Raw genomic sequence first — 26,099 nt, forward strand, 5'->3', positions numbered from 1 at the left:
CGTGTGACTTAGCCTATGTGCGCCTTTAATTGGGGAAGCACAAGACTCCAATTCAATCACAAGGGGTGATCTGCCACGTGATTTACAAATTCTCTTGGCTCCGAATAGCATTAGGCTTTTTTTTTCACAGAATATCACTTGTGCCGCACGTGAAATGCAGACGAATTTCAGCAAACTTGCGAGACTTTCTGGTTGTGTATACATGCCAAGTTATTTTAGACACACCACTCATGTGTCCGTGCATTTTCTCACCGTGGTTGTTTTGATTTGAATTCAGAGGTTGAGATATTCTCATGACTAATTTCAGATCAGCAGGAAGATTACCAACGAAAGGGGGGCACATGTGGTCCATCTGGCTCGTTAGGTCAGGAAACCAGGCGAGTGGGAAGGAAGCCAGAAATCAACAATTGCACAAGCTATGTGGTCCACCAGAACGGGCAATACTGGCTTTGTATAATCCCAATCAATTAGTTCCCGGGTGTTTTTTCAAGTTTGGACCATGACACTGAAGCAGACCGCGTATATTTTTGACAGTTCATACACCTGCAGTATTAATCAGGGCGGTCACTGGATTTTAACTGTAAACCTTTGCAACAAGTGGTGAGCGCGCTATCACTCGGCCATGTCAGTTTACCCAATACTGTATACTATTCGGCAGTTAGCATATTAATAACTTGATCAAAATAGTGGCTGCCCAGACATTCTGAAAAATAATCTGGGTAATATATTTCAATGACATTTTGTGTTCACACCTGGACATTCACACTTGAGATTACTCTCAAGTGTGAATGTCCAAAAAGGGACACACAAATTTGGCATGTCAGAGAATGAGCACAGTTGCCTCGAAGGTAGCTGGTACTAAAATTACAGTATATGTACATCATGCAGCACTGTGGATTCGATACGGTTCGTGTTAAAGCGAAGTGAAAATCGAGTCAGTTCTCGAATATCGGTGCTGAAGGAGAGAGGGTCCGGATAAAATAAAAAAAAACAAAGATTTCACAAGTCATGTATAAATTAGACGATAGAAACGTATTGTATACCCATGGAAAATGGAGGTGAAGCCCTATCATGCCATCTGTTATTGTTTCTTAACGTAATAGCAGCTAATAAGACAACCGTTCCATCGCATGTGTAAAGATATATTGTTGCAAGCACGGTTAAACCTCAATCCAGATAATCTGCCCACAGAAAATCGAGACTTAACTGCACTCACAGAGAGAAACACACAAAACAAATCTGGGATGATTGAACTGTAAAATTAAATTTGTATTTCACAAAAATTAACACAAAGTAAACATACAATGATGCAACTTGACTGTGCCTTGCAGCGGGATTCATATCACAATTATCCTGTACAAGGATAATGGGGGATTAAGCATTTACAGAGGCATTAATTCTGGCCTCATTTGCACAAACGACAGTCGCAATCTAATTACGCGTGTGCGAGAGAGCGGGAAGCAAGCGTTAAGTGGCGGAGTCATCACTCCGAGTGTCATTGAGGGGAAACCCATCGCACGTAAGAAGCTGGAGGCTAATATTTTTTAATAGTCCAATCCAACCTCCCCTCAAGAAAGGTGTGCCAATTAGACCACACACTAACATCAACAACAAAACTGACCAGTTTGAAAGGCACACAATTGTGTTTGTTTAACACGTAGGCTTTCGCGACCAATATCATCCATCATTTTTCACAATTGTGTTCTCTTCTCCAATCTACCATCACACGAGCCGTATAATTAAATGCTGTTAAAGTTCATATCTATCACCTTGTCATTCTGTGAAATGAGTTTGATTGAAACAGAATGGGTTCATGATTTTTGTTTGACATGCCAGGTCACGTGCCTCGCGAGTAACGCGCATGCACCACACGTGGCGTGGTAGAGTTTGTGTCGAACGTGGCGAGGGAGGCCCCCCGCAAGTGGTGCGGGAAACCAGCCGAGCACGGAGTGAGTGGCGCAGCCGCCTCTCAAAGGAACATGTCCTCAAAGTAGTCTTCAAACTCATCCTCCCTGAAACAAACAACACGATCCGTTACACGTTGCACCTTGCGACCGCCACTCGAAAAATCAGGAAAGAGTTGTAGAGACATGGCTCATGACAAACGTATTACAGTACAACAGACTTGTCACGCGTGATTCCACGGGTTAATAATAGGAAAGCTGCCATCGAGTTTATGCCGCAGAAGCCTACAGTCATAGTACAGATTCGCAAAATTACTCTCCAAGTTACGGAAACTAAATAAAATGTTAACTTGACGAAAAGCGACCATGACTGAAAGTAATGATTGAGATTACATCACTTTTAAAAGACCAAACATAGGATTATTTGGAGTTACTTTTCAAACCCATCAGTCAAAGGCGTGATTATTGTTGAAATGTAACCTTCGCAAGACTGGATACAGCACGGTCATACCAGTACAGTTAAATTAACATGGGTAGAGATGGGCTAAACGGGTAGAGAACGATAAAGATGGGTGTAGATGTGACACGTGGGTACAGATGATGACGCTGAATGCCATAGCGTGTACGAGTCACGGGGGAGTAGAGATTTGTACAGACCTGCACTTCTCCTCGGTCTCCTGCACTGGGCCCTTCCAGTAATCGGACTCTGACATCTCCTTGGGCTTCTTGGGCTCCTTGCTTGCTCCAGACCCTGCCACCACGTACACAGCGCGGCATGTGTTAACGTTCAGAAAACAACAAATGCAGCCTTGTGGGCGGGATGATCAATATGGTACACATAAAAACCTGGCTGAAGGTCAGGCAGCTGACAAATACTGTGAACCCAAGGCCTCAATGGTACTGGCTCATTATTCTGACAAAGCAAAAAATAGAAACTCTTAACGTAGGCCATTGTGAGTTTATTTAGTTTGACAGAACCCACATTTAAACATTACTTGCAATGAAGATGCAATACAATATAAACGTCCCTGCAGAACTATATATTCAACAGGTTTTCTGTGCAATAAAGATAACTCATCAGTTTAAAAAGGCAATGACTCAAACTACTGAATTAAAGTGTCAGCAAGAAGACATGTGTAATGTTTAAGAAGAAAAATTTGTAACTGTATCATCTAACAAAAACAATACCACCCTCATGCCATAAAGTGTCAAGTAAATGCCAGCTGGTTAATGATCCAGTATAATCAGAACACAAAGCTGTTAGTCATGCCGGTATTATGGAGAAGCAAATGAAGTTTGCATTTTTAAACAGAGTATTATAGTACGAATACAACAGGGATGAAGACGGTTATATTACCTTCTGCCACTGCATCGACCTGCTGTCTGCTCTCATCCGAAGAAGACCCTGAAGAATGGAAATACGGGTTTAAATGGCACTCATCAGAATCATTAATCATTGAACATATTTTGTGAGGATTGTATGAATATACAAGTGTTTAAATTCCACGGTGAGTTGGCGGCATGGGACTTATTGCACGGTGTTATGATACAGTTAAATACCTCCTCGAATGGATTCTGATGCTGGCCTATGCCTCCCTGAGGCTGAATGAGCTGAAATCGGCATCCGGTAGGAGTGTGTTTGGATTGGTTTTCCTTGCACAACAGCTCTTTGTTTAACAAGCAACAACTCCTAACATTTTCTGGATCAATGGGCTATCCAAAATGAAAGACTGCTCCCACATGTGCCATTGTGAATAAATGCGTGTGTGTGTTTGTGGCGAATGGCGGCTGTTGTTGTTTTTGACGAATGGCAACTGTTGTTGTTGTGAATGTTCTAGAGAGTTGGCAAGTCACAAGTGTTTGGGGACTCACCCTCCTCATCATCCACGGTGTCTGACAGAGTCCCCTCTCCGTGGTGGGAGCGACGCCGCTTCTCCTTACGCATCCTCCGCTCCTCCTCCTTTTCTTCCTTTCTTTTCCTCTTCACCTCTCTCTTTCTGCCAACGCAATGGATTATTAAGTAACACATTCATTTATTTCTGTAAAAGAACTCGAATGGGCATTTAGTTCTTAATAAGGTGATTGACAGTTATATTTTACAAAAATTGAGAATGAAAGTACAATATTGTATGCCATGCCATACCCTTGCACATTGTGTCAGTGTTTAATAGGCACTTAAAAGCAGATTAAATACTTTTATAAGTGTCTGGCAAGCAATCCTGTGTTTTTATGGAACGTTTTTAAGTCGCATTAAATATGTCTTAAGGAAGCAAATTTGTATTGGTCACAGTGAACACTAGGGGGGTGCGATGTCCATCAACAAGGAAGTACAATGACTCCTCGACTTACGAACAAGTTAGGTTCCAGAGGTCTGTTCGTAAGTCGATTTGTTCGTAAGTCCAACTTTACATCTGTCAATTCTAAATATGTTGTATGGCATATACACTAAACACGGGGAATGGCTTTAAACGTTGGATAATCTCTTGTAGATGCCACTGGTTCTTCATGTTGTGCAGATGTAGCTGTCACCACCGCCATCTATTGCCCGGTGGTTGAACTTACGACTCTAGGTCCTAACAGGCAACTGGACATACGGACAGGTTTGTTCGTAACTCTGAAAGTTCGTAAGTAGAGGAGTCCCTGTATGTTTCAGAGCTGACATCAGCAATTTTACCGGCTGGACCACACAAACAGAGGAACCAGCCACTATCGCGGGGGGGGGGGGGGATGCAAGTTTAATCCTTGTTATGCCAAAGAGAAGAGAAAGTACACTCTCATTATATCAGCCCTTCGAAGTTAAATTACATACTGGTTGCTTTTATTTTTACGCGTTTTTATCAACATTTTAAATGTGTCATCTGCCGTAGGGTGGTGACACCGATGTCCAAAAGGCTGTCGGATGGATGAATCATGAAGCTACTGCTCTCATTACCAAAACACTGAGAACACCACTGAGTGCTTAGGTATGAATCCTTGGCCTCAAACCAAAAAATGTATATGGGAAGTTGATCACGAAAGATAGCATATAAACCCAGAGCAAATGGGTTTTCTGCTCAATTTAGTTCAGCTCCATTGTGTACCTTGATATTTCAGACATGCAGTGAACAAACCACAAAAAATTAAATAAAACCTGCAGGAACAATTTGGGGAACCTCAGCTGATGTGTTGTTAAACTACCGTAGCCTGGTACGGAAGCACGCACACTAAACTGCAAGATGCACAATAAAACAACGCAATGCACACCATCATTGGAACATTGAAACCGACACCAATCCCCTGGCGCCCTGCTCTGCTAAACATTTTGCAACCAAATATCCACAGAGACATCGTGCAAACTGCAAAGGAGTTTACACGTTTTCTTACAAATAGCAACCACCTACCCATGAAGCAAGACCTCAACAATCAATGCTCATCACAAAGTCAATTCCCACTCCCCCTTCTGGGACCGCGCTGCAGTAACCATTCTAGAATCTCACCCGTACCCGGAAGAACGCTGCCGAACAGAGTGGAACTACGCGGATGTCAAGGATAAACACCCTCTCATTCGAGACGCAAACATCAAACCTCATCCTGGCATTGGCATTCCTCGAAGACACTGGCGGAACCATTAACGGTACATCTTGTTCATGAATGGAAACTTCGAGACAAGGAAGGCACAGTACGATCGAAGCCATGCAACTCCTGCTACGGACCATATAGTAAAACACTGGAGTCTACGCTCCTTCAATGGAGGAAGAGCAAAACTACACATCTCTTCTGAAGTCCTATCGTGGCTAGCAGACCTCAACAGTGGCATTTAGCTCCTGAATGTATTGCCATCGTATGCTAGGATAGAACCCAAAAATCTGACAAGCACGGTTGATTGACTAAGAGAGACCCCCCCATAGACTACTCAAGTAAAGCTCTATGATGTCACTTCTGGCTCTTCTAATGGGACACGGCGTGGCTTTACCAGTGCAGAAGGGATCTAGTGTGCAGTGCTGTTTCTCTCTACGTACAACAAACTTCTTAAACACGCACTTTCTTCACTGTCAGAATCCTCATCAGCCATGATCAATCCACTGCTGGATAAAGACTTCCCCAAGTATGAAGTGTAAGAAGTCAAAAAGTGACACAAACTGGTGGTGATGTACACAGCAATGGTTCTATTACAAGAAATACAACGCGTGCTTGTAGCTGTGCCATTTCAGGCTTTGTGACAAATAATTCAGTGTTGCCAAAAATACAGTAATTGTTTCTCTTGAACACAAGAATGTGCAGCGAGCACATTTACAGAGATGACTTCATATTTACAACAAGTCCGACATAGAATTTACCAGCAATGCTAAGCTATGCCCCCTCCGCCCCCAAGCCTTGGGCAAACAATTTACATATCACACAGACTACGTCTAAGGTTTACGTGATTTTTTGGTAATGTCTACATTAATGGAATAAAGCTAGCTGGCAGGACATACTAATATACTATCTCTGCGAGCAAGGGCAAAATAAGCCCATGTATGTTTATCAAACCAGCATGGTGCTTGCAGGAGGCTGACATTTGGCACTCACTTGTGATGGTAATTGAGTTTGTTGGAACACTCTGGGCAGAGTCCTGAAAATACACACATGAATAGACATGTATGGACACTCAAAACACAAATGATGCCAAGAACGGCCCGAAGAGACATGAGTGTGTCCTGTTTGGATCTAAGTTTTTCAGTCCATCTCTATCAGGCTTCATTTAACTAGCTGTACACTTTAATCACATCAGGGGGTGTTAGCCTGTTTAGCTGCTTTGAAAATCCCACAAACCCCCGTTAAAGCGAACTGTGAAACACATGAAACACGTTGACGATTACAACCATTTTGCTCCCAGACTAGTGGGGAGAGCATGGCCCAAGTGACTGTATGACACTCGTTTAGCAAGAGAAGCCTCACTGAGTCTCATGACACTTCTTTTACAGGAGAGTCCAGCCACGTGTTTCACAGTAGGGGACAATCAGTGCTATGTATATTCCAAATGAGTAATTTGTGGGTAATTCTTTTAAGTTGGCAAATGTGGACCAAGACATCATCACACGATGGCCTGCTCTTGCAAGTGACGTCACGGGATCATTATCGTCCACTGGGACTCAAGGCGGTGTGTATTTCTAGCTATTACACCCACACTATTACTCAGGGTGGCTGTTGGAATCGAGTGGCGGACCTCTGCATCAAGCGCTGAACGTGCTACGACAAGGTCATGTCAGTGGCCGTGATGACCTCTGTGAGGCCCATAGGCCTCCTGTGGCCTTCTAAGAAGGCCCACGGCAAGCACGTGTCAGAGGCCCTTTCAGTTGAGTAGCACTTCACTCACCCAATGATATGTACTTGACCGTTAACCACAACTTTTAACAAGCACAATATTACACGGACCTAAATTACCTTGACTGTAAGGTACAGAGCCTCGTCGTGACTTCAAGATCACAGTAGAGCAAGTGAACCCACAATATTATCTGTTTAGTGCGGGAATAATATTTGTTTAAACAAGCAACCATTAAGGCTGGCATCACAGCCAGCCACAAGTATCCATCCAGTAATGATTAGTGCACACAGCACCAGGTATTGATTTTAAGGTGAGCTGGGTGGCTGATGCTGGGTTAACAACACCACGAACATTTTTTCTAAATGGAATCTTGAATGATGAGATTGTAGTGCAGTACATTAAAGACCACACTAGTGGTGCAATTTCACGCTCACCAGGAGAATCGCATTACCATACTACGGGCACTGCAGTGGTGAGGGAATGTGTATGTGTATGTACGTGCTGTGTTAGAAGTAAGGCTGTCAGAGTATGTTGTGAGTTGTAAATAATATTCGGCTGCGTGGAAACGCGTACTCAGCTTGACGAGGGCGTTCTTTTTCTCGCCAGCCTCCACGTAACCAAAGTTCACCTCCCAGCTTCTCAGGCCCTCCGACTCCTGGCAGCGCTTGTTTCCACACTCAAACTGCCCTGCAAATGTCAGAGGCACATCGTAGATGATTGTATGATGACGAAGCAGACAGTGAGGAACGACAGGTCACCCATTAGTTTTGGGTATTTTTTTGTAAACGTAGTGTTCCGGTTAAGGAATTTGACTATCAAACTCACGATCAGAATATTCGCCCGGTGAGTGATTAACTCAACCAATCACCCATCTTAGATTGATGAAACAGGTACCAATGTGAGAACTCAAAAGAGGTTGTCTTCTGGGGAGAGTTGTTCCCACCACTGAGTCAGGGCCACCAACATAAATCAGCACCATATAATTGCTACTTTGAGCAAAGGTGCTTTTTGACTTTTGCATTTTCAAGTTTCAGCTTTGGGCTGTTACGCTGGAAGACAACAGTCACCGCAGTCATTACGAGACCAGCTCACGACAAGAGTGTGAACTCTGCGCAGAGGTCCGAGGGAACAGAACCATAAACTCCATGCAAGTGGGGTCACAGTTTTGACTTCTAGCTTCATGGCAAGCAGGACCTTAATTGTTTGTGCTTTCTGAATTAAAATGTAAGCTATTTGGTGCATACAAGCCAAGGAGTCAAATTTTCCATTCACTTTGTATTCAAGTATAACCACCAGTGATTGCGAGGATTTTTAAAATATGAGTGACATCGTTAATAATTACATGCTGCAAAAAACATTGTTTCTTTATAAGATAATCCAAACGATTGCTTATCCCACGCACAATTTGAACCCAGGCTCCCAGAAGTTTCTGGCTTAATACCATTAAAAGGGTCTTTGCCTCTGCAAATTCCAATCCATTATAATAAATTATGACAGTTTTCACAGCAAACGAGATCACATTTTCATGACACGTTTCCTTGCATTGTTCACCGCTGTTATTTTTTCCGCTTGTACTGGGGACACTGCCACGCTGAATTCGCATGAGATAAGAAAAGTGAAAGGCTGTTAATAAACGATATGCCAGAAACAAAACACTATTTCCACAATCAGATTTTCTTCCCAAACTCTACTTTCCCATGTTGGATCATACCCCCAAAACACAAACCTGACATGAACAAGCATGACAAAAATAGTTACCGTTCTAGTGATTACTCAATGTTTCATTAACCACAGCAATGAGTGGCTACCCATTGTGGCCAACATTATGGCAGCAAATCTCTGGTGGGATACCACAACATCAAACTGGGAAAAATCCGAGGAAGCGCAAAACCTCGCCCGTGACACCAAGCCCTGCTCAACCCTCCGCCTGAGATCCCCGAAACCAATCTGGGATCGCCGCACGAGACAATTGGGTGAAGCGGAGTCAAGTGAAGACCGCTGGCGAACGCTCCCGTGGAGTTCTCCCGAGGTTCCTCATAAAAGCCTCGGTGAAGGCCCCCCCCCCCTGCTGCTCTACACGGCTTTGTTCTGCCAGGGAAACCGTGGTGGCTCCATCAACCCACTTCAGAGCAGCGACTGCTCGCTGCTGCTGCTGCTGGCACCTCTTCCATAAGTGGGACATTGCAGACGACCCCCCACGGTGCGGTGACCACACAGTGGACCGCATCGCGAACGGCTGCGTCGTTCTACGCCCGTTCTCCGGGGGACTGCACAATATCAGTCGCGCTACTCCCAAAGCTATCACATGAATCACAAACTTGAACCTGGACTGATGATTTACACGCACTCGCGAAAAGGAAAAAAATCCGTGCCATGGACGAATAATTGCAGGTCTGCACTTTTACCTTTTTCCTTACCTTGAACAATCGATTAAGCCCCATATATTAAACATTGCACATCAATAGCCATTTGTTTGAGTATGGATTTTTTTTTACCTTATTTAAATAAACAAAATTGTGGATATTGATCAAGTGCGCGCGTGACCGGTACTAGTGATTATAATGTAATCGAGGTTTCTTTATGTGGATTGACTTGATTGACCTGTGCATGTACCTTCTCATGACATACACTAGACTTGGGATAAAAGCATATCCCTCGGGAGAAAGACCATGTGTGCTGATATCATGTGTGCTTATATCTGAAGTGGTGTGCTTGGATCGCAAGTTGCCCTTGCCCCCCCCCACCCCTCCACTTGTATGTCAGCACGTGTAGCTTATATCAAGTGTGCTTATATCAAGCATCTATTGCACTGTATAGTCATATTATAGAAGTATTTTTCACGTTTCTGGTTTGACTACATTTTTGTTTAACGCTAATTATATTCGCATAGCGGCCGGGAACAAAAGGAGGCGCGAGAGCGTTTTCTTTTGCCCTCGGAGTAATGAGGAAGATATCTGGCACCCGTGTGCGAGCATCCTGCAGCTGCTGCTGCTTTGGCAGAGCCCTTTTTTAAACGGTAAAGTGCGTCCAAATATTTGCACATGCCGACATTTCACGAATTTGACATCACTTGTTGTTTTTTGCCCACCTCGTAATACCACAAGGTGTTGTGTCGTGTTTATGCAACCTGTGTGCCCAGGGCTAATTCCGTCGGGGTGTGTTCAAGAAATAGCATCTCTGGAAATATAATTTCCCTTTTCTCATATGAACCTCTGTTTGCTATAGGCACGACATTTGTTTTTATATGTATAACTGTTAAAATGGCCATATTAAACACAGTTAAGATTACCGAGATTTGAAGTTTCCGTGACTGTAGGGATCCCCATACTCTTTGGTTCTTTCGGTAAAGTCACGTAGGTATAAGCAAAAAATTACTTATTTTCTTTTTTTATACCTACGTGACTTTACCGAAAGAACCAAAGAGTATAGTTAAGATAATATTTGATCAGTTTTCCTTTTTCATAACTCTGTAAGTGTATTAACCATTGTTATTGTTTGTTTTTGCACTTAAATATACTTCAAGTATGAATAAAGATTGCGGAGAAGTTACCAAACTGAAATTTACTAAACATAAGCCTGCCACAAGTATTCCAATTTTTGCCATTCTAGAGTCTATGAGACTTATAATGCAGGTGTTGTCAGAGAAAGATGATTTCATATAATCGCTATGCACTCTGTATCAATTGCATTACAACTATAATTATTATTGTGAACTTTAATAAGTCATTGCGCAAACGCAATTCCACACAAATCAGGGGTCACTGTACAATCTTGTGACGCTTTTCAGTTTGTTATTGAGAAAAAAAATGTAGCTTGAACATCAAGTAGAATTCCCAGCCAATGACATCCAATCAGTCAGTGTTTGACTCATTATTGAAAAGGATCAATGGGCTGTCCTTCCCCCGCACCTCAGATTAGCAGGGTGAGCTACGTACGGTGCGAAAGGACTTCAACTTACATGCACTCAAGAACGAAGGGGGGCAGTTGTTGACCTTTAGAGGAACTCAAGAGCGGAGGCCTTGAAACAGAATCAAGATAGGCCTTTGCAGAAATGCCTCGCAAGAAATGTCATCACACGACTGCCATCAGCCTCCTGCTTAATTCAATAAGCGTCAGAATCTCAGAAGGGGCATTCTTACACGTGTGCGGTCACATGCGCATGAATGTACTCGTGCATCACAAGCTCCACGTTCCCATGTAACCCAATGTAAGGAATTCCCCAAACTATTCACACGAGCTGCCCAGCAGCTAAAGAAATCCTTCAGTGAAAACAAAATCCGTAATCCTCAGCTTACACAAACAACACTTCACGCTCAAACACACATACCGGAGCAAGATAGCTAATCTCCCCATCATTAAGCCTATTAGTTCGCAAAGCGCCCGATGCCTTTAGCCAAGGCTCTGCAAACAATACTTAAACCCTGGGTTTGAAAGGAAAAAGAACATCAGAATTAATCTATCTCATTAGTGAATGCTGCATTATGCACACACCAGCTGTTTGTGTAACGGCAGAAGGGGGGGGGGGCACAAAGACTGTTGTCACGCCCCCTGCGGTGATATAACGACTGGTGCCACGACTCGGGTGGACACTAACACACACACACTAACACACACTAACACATACGCGCTCATGAGCTCGTTTCACTCCATGAGAAAGAGTAGTTGCGTCGTTATATTACCCATCACTTTAACACGGAGACTTTCGCGACCATTATTATACATGAAAGGGGTTCCATTAAAGGTTTTTTGAGGTTATATCGTGTCAAGAGAAATGTGTCGTGAAACCCGCCACCACCCGAAATGTAAACAGAACGTGCCGTTAAACCCGGCACGTTCTGTGTATGTGACAAACCTTACTAATTGGCTGTGTCGGATTGTGGCGGGTTTATTGACACATTTATATATACGTGATCTAACCCAAAACAAATATTATGGATATTATCCATAATATTCTTTGGGTCTTTCGAGAAAATCCACGTAGATAGAAAAATAAAAAAAATATATCACGATGTTTCTATCGCAACACAAGCAATCGTCATCAGGTGAACAAATATAGCGGGAGAGCTGCTGAGGCAGGAAAACATATAGCTTGTGTTGCGATCGAAACGTCGTGATATATTTTTTTCTATCTACGTGGCTTTCCCGAAAGACCCAAAGAATATGAATTCCTGCAGTCACGAAAGCTTTAAGTCAAGAATTATCAATCATCTCAACACAAAAATTACGGGGGGGGAGGGCGGGGGGGAATGTGAATCTACCCCACCTAAATGCCTTCAAACACAGGGCAGAATTTGTTCCTGGATCTACTGTGTGTTGCTTGTTACAGACAAACCAAACACACCAAAGATGTGAAAAGCAAAGTCAATGTTGAAAATACAACAGAGATAAAATCATTCAGTAGAACGTATGCAAGCTCCACTGATAAAACTAAAGTGGTGTATTCCGAATAATGATTAATATGACCATGTGACTGCAATGAGCTGATTAAATTATAAGTAAAAACTGGAAAAACAGGAAAATTGGCTTCTAGGCAAGTAATTATTCACTTCCCGCTGATTCGAGGAATTGTCACGATTTAGGGACGCGAATTTTAACTCCAGCATTCATTCCATTTCAACCGAGTGGTACTGTCTTGTTTGATGTCTCTCGTTTACTCCATTACCCCAAATATAAAATAGTTTGTATATCATTTTCATGACATTTGAATAATCAATTCTTACAACCCTGTATGTACTTTGAACTTCTTTAGCACTGTACGTAGCCAACCATGATTTGATGCACGTATCAGAATAGATTTTAATCCTAGAATTGTTATTTCTGATATGCCTTATTCAATATCTTGATACTGACAAAAGGGTCCCAAAGATATACAACTGCTTAACTATTCATGCTTTGGTGTTTGCATTGTCATTGTACTGGCTTCCAGGATACAAAATAGAGTTGAGAAATGAAGCTAGGCATAGCGTTTACCCACTGCCATGTGGGGAAGTAAGGTTGGTGGACCTCACCATTATGTGCAAGACACACACCCTGCTGGGCAACGAGGGACACGCATGGGGCAGTGCAACAGGCAGGCTTCTGACAAATCTGTGTGGGATTTGAGTGTTTGCTCCTCATGCAAGTTGGGACCGAGGATAATTGCTCCCACAATGAAAATAACAGAAAGTTAAATTGGCTTAACAACCCTAGCACGATAATCCTGACTCGTCTTGAAGACTTGAGAAAAGTTTCCTGGTTATAGGTTTTAAATTACTGGACAGAATAGTTACATAGTATTATTATTATAACAGTTGTGTGCAAGGGAAAATTAACTGTGCATGAAAACGTATCCGGTATGTTTCGATGTTAAGTGAAAGAAAGAAGGTTTTCTGCAAGTGTCTAGACCATGAGAGGACAAAGACCACCGCAAAGCCTCTGGCAGACTAAATAATTCACATTTCGACCCAACTACGGACACACGTGTTGAAGGCGGTGGTGGACTTATCTGCAACACCACAACTCACCATGTAACTCACTGAACTCAAATACTGCAGCTCGGAATTTTTTATAAAAAATAATCCATAATTATTACCTACAAGTTGCATTGGAAGAAAAAACAAAACATATGAGTTGTATTTAATATTGATACACTGAAAGTTGTAAGCGATAATTGTCACTCGTTATCAATCACCCACATGCCCGTCTCATGCAAGAACAACACCAGTGTTCAAACATGGCCAATCAACAGCAAGTTTACCCAGTAAGCACTTAACATGTCCCATGCTATGGGTGCTCTATTTTCAAATGACACAGCACACTCATGGAAATAAACCATCCGGCGACAACACTCCCCAAGTGTTTGACACCGTGTGTTGAATTGGAAGTAACATTGTGGAGGGATTTTACTTGTAATTACAATATATTCCCAGCAGAGAGCGCACAGTGTCTTTTGGAAGTCAGTTGGAGCCAGAGATCGGCAAACAAAACAAGTGACATTTTTTTCGAATTCGGTAAAAAAAATCCGCAATATTTCACGGCCTGAACGCGCGTGTTGAACACGAGACGGTGGTCCTGAATAAACATCTTCACGAAGCAGCCCTTAAAGAGCCGCACGCAGCTCCAGCGCCACAGGTTGACAACCCCTGGTTAGGCGCAAACGTCTTTTTGAAATACAATCCAGCATATCATTATCCACCCACCTCGGATGCTTATTTGCTGAAGACCCAAGACACATTCTCTTCCCGTGAATCACCCCTTCCCCCAAACAACTTCTCGACATAACGCGAGCGCCAGGGAGCAATACAAAGAACGGTTCCTCTTTCAGTTCCCTTCTTTCCGCTCCCCCCTGGCCATGCGTCGTAAACACGCACGGCCAGAACCAGCGCGAGTCAACATCGCGGCTGGTGATGTCGATTTTACTCGTTTTTAGTCAATCAGAAGAATACTGCTGTCGTGAAAATGTACTCGTAACAAATTTAGTTAACTACCATTGTCACTTAAAACATGTAAAACCTATACTGCTTTTGGCATGCACTAATCAGATTAATGCTATTGCAAAACAATAACAAAACAAAGTATTTTATATTCTTGGTTCTTTCGGTAAAGTCACGTAGAAGGGAAATAGTTAAATAAACAAATACACATTTCTCACGAAGTTTCGATTGCAACACAAGCAATTGAAACGTCGTGAGAATTTATTGTAAATGATACAATTAAACAATTTATTGTTTAATTTATTTTATTATTTCCCTTCTACGTGACTTTACCGAAAGAACCAAGAATATGAAGCCCTGCAGTCACGAAAGCTTTAAATCGAAATGCATTTTATGTGAACGGGATAGAAACGAGACCTGTGTATTCATGAGCAGATCAGGATGCATTAGTTGTAAAATTGTCTGGCAAATTTTACAACTCATGTAACGTCCAAGGTCTGCTATGGTAGAATCACATCATCTTGACTTAAAAAAGCTTATGTAACTGCAGTAATTCATATTCTTTGGGTCTTTCGGTAAAGTCAAGTAGATAGGTTAAAAAAACAATAGAATAAACAAAAAAACTACAACGTTTCGATCGCTACACGATCCCTTGTGTTGCGATCGAAACGTCATAGTTTTATATTTTTTACCAGTCTACTTGACTTTACCGAAAGACCCAACGAATAGAATCACATCATGTTCATGTTTGTCACCAACCTCTCAAGTGTTTGTTTTAGTCGCGTGTTTGCTCTCCTCTACCCTTCAAATGACCCCACCATCAGGACCTCCTCTTCCTTCATGACAAGAACAATGGTTTCATACCACACACTTTTCAGACATTCCAAAGGGCTCACACTATAGAATTCTTCACATCTTCCGCATACAATTAAACAAATAAGGGAGTTGTTACATTGTGCAACATTATTATATTCTGAATTTGTGCTTTGCAATGGGCACGAAATACACTTTTTCTACAAATGTTGTATGTATGTTGAATTTATTTCGCACCGTACGTCGCCAGCCGTGGACAACAAATGTCACAGGGTCTGTATCATCTACAGCATCATCGTTAATTCCTTGAAGAGATTAAGAAGCGGAACTATAATTTAACTGTTGTTTTCAATAGAAACCGACTCAATGTTGAATAGGCATGAGTCAAAAATTCGTTTTATTAAAAAAATCATAAGAAATGTTTACCTTTAACACTAAAGTAATGAACAAGACAGCACAAATGAGTCAGATAAATGAGAATCAAAATGAGTAAAAAAGAGAAAAAAAATTCGAATCCTACGTAGAATTGTGACCCTGAATCACAATTCATGGAATCACAGAGAAAGAACTGGAAGCATGAACCATGACGTTCCTAGTAATCGATGCTCTTCTCGGACATTCAGCTACACAATAATAATAACATAATTATAAAATGGCAACAAATTTTACCCAAAGATAAGTTATACAGGTATAGAAATATTTACCAATTTTTAAGCTAATTAATGCATGCCAGAACAGCCATGGAAATAAACACAAGCAGAGCCATCTCATCTAAATAACTTGATGTTATACGCATACTAATATAATAAACATTACACTAAAAAGAATTGGCAGGTCAAGAGAGGACCCCATGGCTCTCGCTGCCTTCCTGCCTGTCTGTGGTTTCCTACCCTGCTGAATCGTCCTCTCTCCTTCTGAGCACGAACGAAAACTGTGCGCGTTAAAGATTCTTCATTATTATTACTTTCAAGCACTGTTTATGACAGGGCCACATTTTTTTTAACCATCACATCTATTCATATGCAAGGTGGGGCATACATTACGTGCCCAAGCTCGCTCCTGCTTCCACCTATTAGGGCAAGCGGATGCTGTACCGCACTGCATTTTGTGATGCAAGCGGTGTGACAAACGTACCTCTTCCAGAAATGACCTCATTCTCTATTCTCCAGCGCATGCCCACCTGCAGGGTACAATTCCATGGATTAACAACTGCAAAGCATTGAAATAGAAGAGGCCAAAAATGATGACAGGCGGCTGTCGACTTACCAACGGGTTACGTTCTCGAGACCCGCTCGGAAGTCGATTTGTTCGTATCTCAAAACTCAATATTTAATTGTACATACGATCAGTGTCATGAAATCTGTTATGGTTCATCAACAAAAGGAAGCATTGTTAAACTCAGAAATAAGAATAAATATGGTACAATTGCATGTAATACTTAAATTTGCATGTAATACTGTAATAAATACTGTATAGGAAATACATAAATGTTTTTATTTTCGAGCCTGCGCTATTTTCTATCTGCTGTAACGGGTTTCTCATCATTTAAACGAGATATAAATTATAGTTTCTGGTTTACACCCTGGGGAGGATATTAACTTGTATACATCTCTGGATTGTCAGCAACATAATTTGCAATCTAAGCCTGCAAGAACGATGCATTGACCATTCTGCACTCCCCAGGAACAGAAAAGGATAACGTTGTTTATAAATTGTCCTGGTCTGTTTATGTTTCTTTCAGAGTTGAATAAAATGTTCCTCTGGATGGAATGAATTGGCCTGAAAAAATAATAAAGTGCCATCTCACTTATCACTGCAGGACAGTGACTTTTCTTACACCATCAGGATGCTCATATATACAACACTGGATTCATCAGCCTGGCAGCTGCTGGTAAGGCCCGAGCTGGTATCATGGGATAGGCTCACGCATGACATGTTCACCTTGTTCTCTTTGTAGCGGCTCAGATCAGCTATGCAGTACTCCTTGAACATCTTGTCATAGTACTTCTTGGCAAGCCTCTTTTCCCTGTTGAATAAACACACAAATACATGCAGGGGCACGCACGTCCCACACCAACAAGTGCAACTCCCCTAAACGATCTGTCTAAATTGTAATTTCGGTTAAATTGCACTGTGCTCATGCCATTTGGCCCAACTGCCGGTCGAGCATGAAATGTGCGTTGTGATTGGTCAGAGCCACTATTAAAGACTTTAGAATGAGATCGGTTTGGAGAGAACGGCAGTTTTAAACTGCAGTTTTGAGTGTTTCCTAGGGCATGCGTACTAATGGCTTTATTATCCACGTGACTCGCATGCACAGAAAGGATGCACGTGCACCGAACCATGGTGGGAATTTTTGCCAAGGGCATTGTTTTGATATAGTTAGCCAAGGGTATTATAATAATAAAGTTGGATGTAGTTTTCATTTGTTCTGACATTAAGTAATATAGTAGCTTTAAACTCAGTGTGACTGCTAGAGCTTGTAAATTTCCACTAAAATCGAATACTGCATATATTATAGGCAAATTCCATAAAGCGTGGCATATCTTTTACACACATAGTCACATTCCAGGAATCCAGGTGTGTCACAGTAGATAGCTTGGCAGTGGTTAATCGTTTAAAAATCCCAAGTAAAATGAGACACTGAAATTAACTTGGAATGAGGTGCAGTCCAACATCTTTTGCAAAATCACAGGTAGCACAGCCAAGAGCACACCTGAGATAAGATCTGGAGAAGACGTGAACGCTCGTTACTGAAGACCGAAAGGAACGTTTCCTAAACTATGACTACAAGAATGGCTTTTGCCATAATGATGTCTCTTCTTATGTCGGGTTACCCAGTATAATTTGTTTAATTAACATCCTGGGGAAAAGTTTTAGCCCGTAAATTTCTGAAAATATATACCAGAAAAAGGCTTCTCAGCTATTGACTCAAAGTGTTTCTACTCAAGGAGTTGTTCACCATAGAAGGGACCAAGACTGCAGCAGTCAGGTTGGAATTATAGAGGGTCTCCATTTTCATATTAACGCCTGGCCTCCAACACAGAGCAACAGAATAGACGTAAAAACTTTCTCAGCTTCTGATGTAAACAAACATCTCCTTGACTGAAGCAAGCACCATCAACCTGCCAAATCGAGCTCTCCTTCTCACCCTGTCCCTCCGTTTCCCCTCCTGCTGCTGTGCGCTGCTTGTCACCTCAAGGCACTCTCGTTGGACAGAAGCCATTTCCGGCTACAGCGTGAATGATTCCACCGAGGAGAAATACATCCGTTTGAGGACATATTTTCCACTAACTGTCATGGATTTTTGCAACATCAGGGTCTGAGTTTGGGCAGCAAGTGCCGTAAAAAACGTGGAAGTAGGGCAAGCTCGACAAGCAGTGTTACCAGGTCATGTCTCTCTCATCCTCCTCTTCCCACAGGAAGCGATGATTCTCCCGGATGACATCCATGTCCGTCTTGTCTCGATCACTGCACCCATCGCATGCACGATCACACACAGACCAACGTAAAGCAATAAACTCTTCCTCTAAACGTAACACAACTTACATCAAATCATCAGTACAGTCGTAATTAGAATCTATGACATTTTTTTACAGAATGTGTACAAAATATAAAGACTTAATTGACAAATGTTACATGACTGGGGGGAAATTGGGCAAGAGATGAATGTAATGAATAAAACAGAATGAGAAGGTACATACAGCTGTATTTATAAACTCTAATGAGGACACAACCAGTGCACAGGTGTCACTTTGTTTTACTGCTGCCTGAAGGAACGGCCACACTTTCAACTCTTTTGAGTTGGTGATCTGAACAATGTACTGCAACGGATATTCAGATCTTCAGAATTTGTGGTCTTGACCAGGCTGAGAGCACTGTAAATGCAATTTGGTAGTCACATGGATTGCACACAAAAGCATGATGGGAGATGTATCTTCCTGCTGTTTGTCAGCACACCTTTGCATGCTGCTCATGGCTGTTATAGCATTACATGCCAATGAATCCACAAACACTACTCAAACAAGACAAATACACACCTGACCCGTTTGAAATCCTCCCTCTTCCCACCGTAGTAGAGCAAGTAGTCGTTGACAAATTTCTTGTGTCGTGAAAACTTTGTGGAAAGTCATGGATAACACGGGCAGATGTGTGCACCATACAATATCGCAAAAGCAGCAACAATACCGTTCCAGAGCAACAAAGACAGTCGCCACCTTCATTGACGCGTTGAAACGGCCACGTTCAACTACTTTAGGCCCAAGTGTTGATTCAGGATCGTGCTATAGTGATTATCCTATTGCAACAGTTACTAATTTATTATATGTATGAAAATTACGTAGAATAACATGTAATTATAACTTGTTTTGTTATTACGTGGCAGCCCAATTAGTTTCATTAACTCGTATGAGAAGGAAACACCCAGGAAAACACACTCCTCTTATGCAGGGACATTATTTTATCGATAATATAGCTGCACTTACTTTTCAAATTTTTCATTTTGGGTTTTTAAGGAGAATCTGGAAAATAGGGAATGGAGGTTGGCTTACAGACCGAAATACAGGACTAAAGCCTCGTGCCAAAAGTCATCTGTTTATGCACTAAGGCTCAGTCTGAAGCCAAAAGGAGGCTTGTGTGTCTCCGTGACTTTGAAAACGGTCATGTCTTCAACACAAGCTTTGTTCAGCTAGAGAACCACAGAACCGTTGAAAGGGGTCAGTGATGTCACCACCTCATTTGAAAACTAATTGGCCCAAGTTACAAAACAAGCTTTAGCAAATAATTTTAACCCAATGTGTTTACCTATTTATTGTTCAACCATTCAACCATTCTCACATTTAATTTTACTCTGTAATGGTGCCATCTCCTTGGCTAAGCGGGGATAGGAAGTAGAGATGTCTCATAATGTTCATAGGAAATGAACAAACCGGCCTGGAGCCAACCTAGAGTCAGCTTGGCATTATACATTTTATGTTGATGGAGATAGATGATTAAGTCCGAGTCAAATGGTGAATTAGCCTGGTGAACTCATGCTGGGGCAAATGCAGGAGAAGTGTGGAAGGATACAGCATCCATAGCGAGCAACTGTGTGCGCTGATGCTTGGCCTCCTCCCTGCAGATCACACAGGAACACGATTCATGCAAAATACGGCATGTTAGACAAATCGTACGTGCAAAACTCACATATCTTAGACAAAAACAAAGCATATATACTTACATATATTTACATATGTACAAAACACATACACAGATAAAAAAAAATACGCTAAAGCTACTAAGCCTGTTGTAGCAAACAATGCCATTTGACACACGAAGAATCGTGAAAATTACTATCTCCCAAGTGTGATTGAACATGATGCATTTCTGACAAAATATGTATTCGACAAGCCTTATATGTTATGCTGCTTAAATATAGTTTCGACTAACAATTTTCCACACTTACCATGTAGGGAATCATAACATCAGCCATTTGAGAATACTCTTTGGTTCTTTCAGTAAAGTCACGTAGGTATAAAATAAAATAAATCACGATGTTTCGGGTGCAACACAAGCGTCCGTCATCAGGTGGGAAAGCATGATCTGCTGCAAAGGCAGACTGTTTTAAAAGGTTTGAAATGGGTGTAGCCTTAGGGTCATAAAGAAGTGGCTAATTAATCACATTAACATCACTAGCCCCGGCCACTTCTTTATAACCCTGTGGCTACACCAATTTCAAACCTTTTCAAACAGTCTGCCTCAGCAGCAGACCAAGCTTTCCCACCTGATGACAGATGCTTGTGTTGCGCCCGAAATGTCGTGATTTATTTTATTTATACCTACGTGACTTTACCAAAGGAACCAAAGAGTAGGGATGAAAGCTTCAAACCATTTGAGAATGGCTGGTATGCACAGGCACATGCACACAAATCATGTCTGCATTGTACTAACTCATAATACAGGGTGCTTCAAAAAAATGTGAACACTTCTGAGAATTTGCAACAATACCACAAGAAATGTGTCTCCGGGCTCTGGAGACAATGATGACGAATAAGTGGAGACTATTTGACTTTTTGAAGCTATTAACATACATTTGTTATCATGTAAAATGTGTATTATCCGTCCTTTTTCCATTAAAAACAATAATCCCATGTAAGTGTTAACATTTTTTGAAGCACCCTGTATACCCAAAAGATACAGACCACCCCTTTCGTCTAAATAGACTGTTCTCAGCATCTCCGATGGCCATCCTGTTAAACTAGTTCCTATGGAGGCCAAAACCATTAAAACCCTCATTACCTATAGCCTCTCTTCTCATCCCTATGACTGCGGCTGGGTAAAGCAAGCAAAATCAATCACCACGAGTATGCATGACTAAACAGTAAGTCAAATGTAGGGTCACTAGAAGGCAAAACACAGTGCACTCATTTTCCTACCATAATTGCCTTACAGCCAAACACATTTTAACACGAGCAAATGCATTATCACACACACTTGCACACCAAGTGACGGAACGCGATAGTATGTTTTCAAGAGGCACAGAGCTGCGTCTCTCAGCCGGGGACCCACCTGTCATTTTCCTGTGCGGCAAAGCTTTTGGGTACAAGTTTGCAGTTGCGATTCTTCGCAAACGGCTTCTTGAATAAAGGATCATCTTTCTTAAGCCTGAAAGACAAGACAGTACTTTTTGACATGCATCATTAGGAGTTTCATGGACTAAAGCACTGAATAAAGTAAGAACAGGATGTATTTTACGTATGTACATAAAACAGGCAAGATAAAAACAAGTAGCAAAAGGCAGTGATGAGAATGAACAGTCAAATATAACACCAAAAAAACCAATTTCAGATGCAAAATGACACCCAAATCCAGGGTGTCATTATGCATGTAAAGGAGTGAAACAAAATAGGAAGATAATGCAAACAATTATGGCAGTGCAATCCAGGGCAAATTCCAAGGGAAACGCGAAAGTCAATGTATCATGCAGTTAAACTTCAAAACAGGACTTGGGGGTCATGATAAGGACAAGCTGCTGTTAGCAGTTAACGATTGAAGAACAAGGGCTATGTCTTTAAAAAGTGAAGACAATGAAACTTAAATTTCGATTTAAAGCTTTCGTGACTGCAGGGATTCATCTTCTTGGTTCTTTCGGTAAAGTCACGTAGAAGGGAAGTAATAAAATAATAAAATAATAAAAATAAAAAATAATTGTTTTATTATGTTTTATTTTTATTATTTTATTACTTCCCTTCTACGTGACTTTACCGAAAGAACCAAGAAGACAATGAAACTTAGTAATAGGTTTTCACCCTTTCAACTGGTACAAAACTGACACCTTTATACAAGAGATCATGTTTGCAATAACCACAACACAAGCAGTCAAAATGCAAACAAAAAGAAACAACTCTGATAATGATATGCACTGTCCTTGAAGTTTATTGGTCCACACCCGAGACAGCTTTTCTTAAAGCCTAGTCTCCATTGGTGTTGGACCAGATGACGCCAAAAGGCGTACAACTCAAAAACAGCGCACTATCAGAGTATTGAGAGTTCGGGGTAAGCATTAACACTATGAGACCTCCTATACCAGTGGCAAAATATAGTAATAGGTTTTTACCCTTTCAACTGGTACAAAACTGACACCTATCATTATCAGAGTTGTTTCTTTTTGTTTGCATTTTGACTGCTTGTGTTGTGGTTATTGCAAAACATGATCCCTTGTATAAAGGTGTCAGTTTTGTACCAGTTGAAAGGGTAAAAACCTATTACTATATTTTGCCACTGGTAAAGGAGGTATCATAGTGACAATGAAACATATTTACATTCTGTAGATTGCAAGTGTTCAGGCTGATAACCCGTGCCACTTAGATCAACAGAGTAAATAGTTTTATAAAATGTGGACAACAAATAGACATATACTAAGTAAAACTAAATAGACATATAGGTACTAAGGAAGATATTTGGCCAACCTGCCTTCCTACCTTGTGCCCATCTATAATGCCCAAGCTGCCCATAAATGCCCATCCTGCCCATAAATGCCCATCTCATGGCAGCAATCATGCATGAGTTGGCATGGGGTTTGTTAAATAGTTTGAAAACATTTATATATTCTGCATAAACCTATGCTTCGGTATGATCGATGAAACAAGTTTTCGATAAATCAGTTGCACCCCATTTTAAACTCATATGCGGCAGTGCAACACACAATGTGTGAGTCCAGTTAAGAAAGTGTGTCAAATGCTGGCGTGTTTGTCATTTTTATAATTCATATATAAATACGGCACCTGCATGCACCGCATGCTTTTTGTACTTAGTTTGCTTTACTTCCCCCGCACCTCCGATGAGCATGGTTGGCTACGTACGGTGTGAAAGCAGTTTGACATACATACATCGGTGTGATAATATTCTAAATCTAAGCGCAACTATTTCATACCGTCTGGGGTCCTGTCGTTCAGATGGGTCCACTTCGCTCCCACACTCGCTCAACTCGGAGTCGTAGCCGCATTGCGCCTGCCAGACACACCACCAGCCCAGCTGGATTCATCCATGCACGATTCACTGCCTCCTAAACATTAATTCATAGATTGATGACACGTAGAGGCCGACCGAAACTGAATTTCTGGTTTCGACCGAAACCAAAACCGAAAGTTTAAAATTTACTTTCGGCCGAAACCTAAAGTATGCCGAAAGAGGCGATTTGCCAACTTTCGTCGCCGAAACCGAATTTCGGCCTCTAATGACAATGAGTTTGAACTAAAACGTTACATTAGAAAGGAATAAGACCGCGTTTTTTTCGTTTAAAATCATGCGCCTAGCATGGCTCATTTGTGTTGAACAAATCCCATAAGCTACACGGTCAACGTCAGAAAAACTGGAGCAGTTTCAACATTCAGTGCCTCATCAGCAGGTGGTCAGTCCTTCTTGAATCAATGTTGGTGGTAAATTGCCAGATGCTGGAGGCAAGGACTATAGGTCCAACTGGTTTGATGCAAAATCACATACACTGTACTGTAATATGTACAACACTAACTCCACACATTGTCGTTAGTCTTGGATATCTTTGGAGTTGTTCGTGGTGTTGCTCAACAACGCCGCGTGCTGAAGGCGATGCTCTTTTCGTGTCTAGTCGCTAATCTACCGATGTAAATGTACAACTACCGCAGTTTAATCACGAATGTTACTCCCCGAGTCCCGGCAAGGTGCCAGTGGCGGCCTAGCCGCGGCCTCAAGCGTCGGCCTCGCCTGAACGCGGCTCCCGGGGGCGTGAAGCGCTTTCAGTTGCACGAATTCACCACCCTGCGATGAATGATACCGACTCGAGATGAACGACACGTTCGGGGAAACATCTTAATGAAGCTAATTAGTGTCCAACAACAACAACCGCGAATAACGACAGTGCAGTTAGCAGTGAACGAGGCTCGACTCGGGCCTAGTAGCCGATTCCAGCCAAACACGCAACCACAACACGAAACCAACCACAGCACCGTGTGCCTAACGAGCTCCTTAATCCACAAGCAAGCTATAGGGAGGGGGAGGTAAACACAATCGCGGTTGCCGAGAGGACTGCAGCGGTGGTGAAAGAGGCGAAGGTGAGGCCCGTACGTGGAGGAGGTTGAGGCTGTGGTGGCTGCTCATGGTGCCGCTCTGCCGAGTCTCTGCGATCTTCACTAATCTTCACTGCCACACACACTCTCGGTTGTTGTTGTTGTTGTTTCCGTCTTCTTGCGAAAGTTCGACGACGACGATCCGGGAGAGATTCGTGAAGCCGCCGACTGTTTTATCGAAGGGGTGGCGGGGGGGGCTCAAGCGGCGGCGGATGACAGCCGAGAGACGCTCGCCCACCCGCTCGCACCCGTGGGGTTCAGCGCCACGCTGGGGATCGTTGAGCCACCACGAGCGCTGCTGCTGCTGATGATGATGCTGCTGCTGCTGATGATGATGCTGATGATGCTGCTGCTGATGATGATGCTGCTGCTGATGCTGCTGCTGCTGCTGATGATGATGCTGCTGATGATGATGCTGCTGCTGATGCTGCTGCTGCTGCTGATGATGCTGCTGCTGCTGATGATGATGCTGCTGATGATGATGATGCTGCTGCTGCTGATGATGCTGCTGCTGCTGATGCTGATGATGCTGCTGCTGCTGATGATGCTGCTGTTGATGATGCTGCTGCTGTTGATGATGATGCTGCTGCTGATGATGATGATGCTATTGATGATGATGATGCTGCTGCTGCTGATGATGCTGCTGGACCCGAGCTTTTGGTGTTCAGCCGCTAAACAATGTCATGAGTGCGGTATGAGGCATTAATAATTTGTTGCGTGATCACGGCGTCAAGGAGCCCGCCACCGCTGCTGCTGCTGCTGGAACCTGACTGACTGCACGTGGGGTTTTCCAACTGTGCAGGAATTCCTGCGATAAAATGGATGGATGGGTGGTGGAGGGTCCACAACACACATTTTATTTCCGCGAATTGACCCTCCAAAATCGATTATCAATCAGAAAGTTATGTTTTAAATTATAAAAAAAAACTCACGTTTACAATTTACAGTAACTACTGGATTTCCAAGGCATAGTGTGTACTTAAAATACATACTACGAAATAAAACAGCCGTATTGTGAGTCTATCAGTAAATATATTGCAATGGTTTAATTATATAATACTCGTTAGATAATTCATCAACATTCAATATGCTTTTCCAGTAAAAC

The 26,099-nt window shown here is 42.2% G+C and overlaps 1 protein-coding gene across 1 annotated transcript; it reads right to left on the minus strand.

Annotated features, from left to right (window-relative positions):
• Nucleotides 1–1,245: 1,245 nt before the first annotated feature.
• LOC144721740 (protein FRA10AC1) lies at nt 1,246–25,516 on the minus strand. The gene is made up of 14 exons (XM_078599622.1): nt 24,993–25,516; nt 23,824–23,900; nt 21,960–22,055; nt 20,481–20,526; nt 19,454–19,530; nt 18,801–18,884; nt 17,355–17,439; nt 16,548–16,593; nt 7,762–7,875; nt 6,453–6,495; nt 3,777–3,901; nt 3,262–3,309; nt 2,562–2,655; nt 1,246–2,012 (listed from the first exon to the last, which is right to left on the minus strand). Exons 1-14 carry the CDS (start codon nt 25,023–25,025, stop codon nt 1,970–1,972), a joined length of 1,011 nt encoding a protein of 336 aa, XP_078455748.1. The 5' UTR covers nt 25,026–25,516; the 3' UTR covers nt 1,246–1,969.
• Between the last annotated feature and the right edge of the window lie 583 nt (nt 25,517–26,099).

Source organism: Lampetra planeri, chromosome 12 (genome assembly GCF_965212315.1).
Source record: "Lampetra planeri chromosome 12, kcLamPlan1.2.h2, whole genome shotgun sequence".
Lineage (NCBI taxonomy): Eukaryota > Metazoa > Chordata > Hyperoartia > Petromyzontiformes > Petromyzontidae > Lampetra > Lampetra planeri.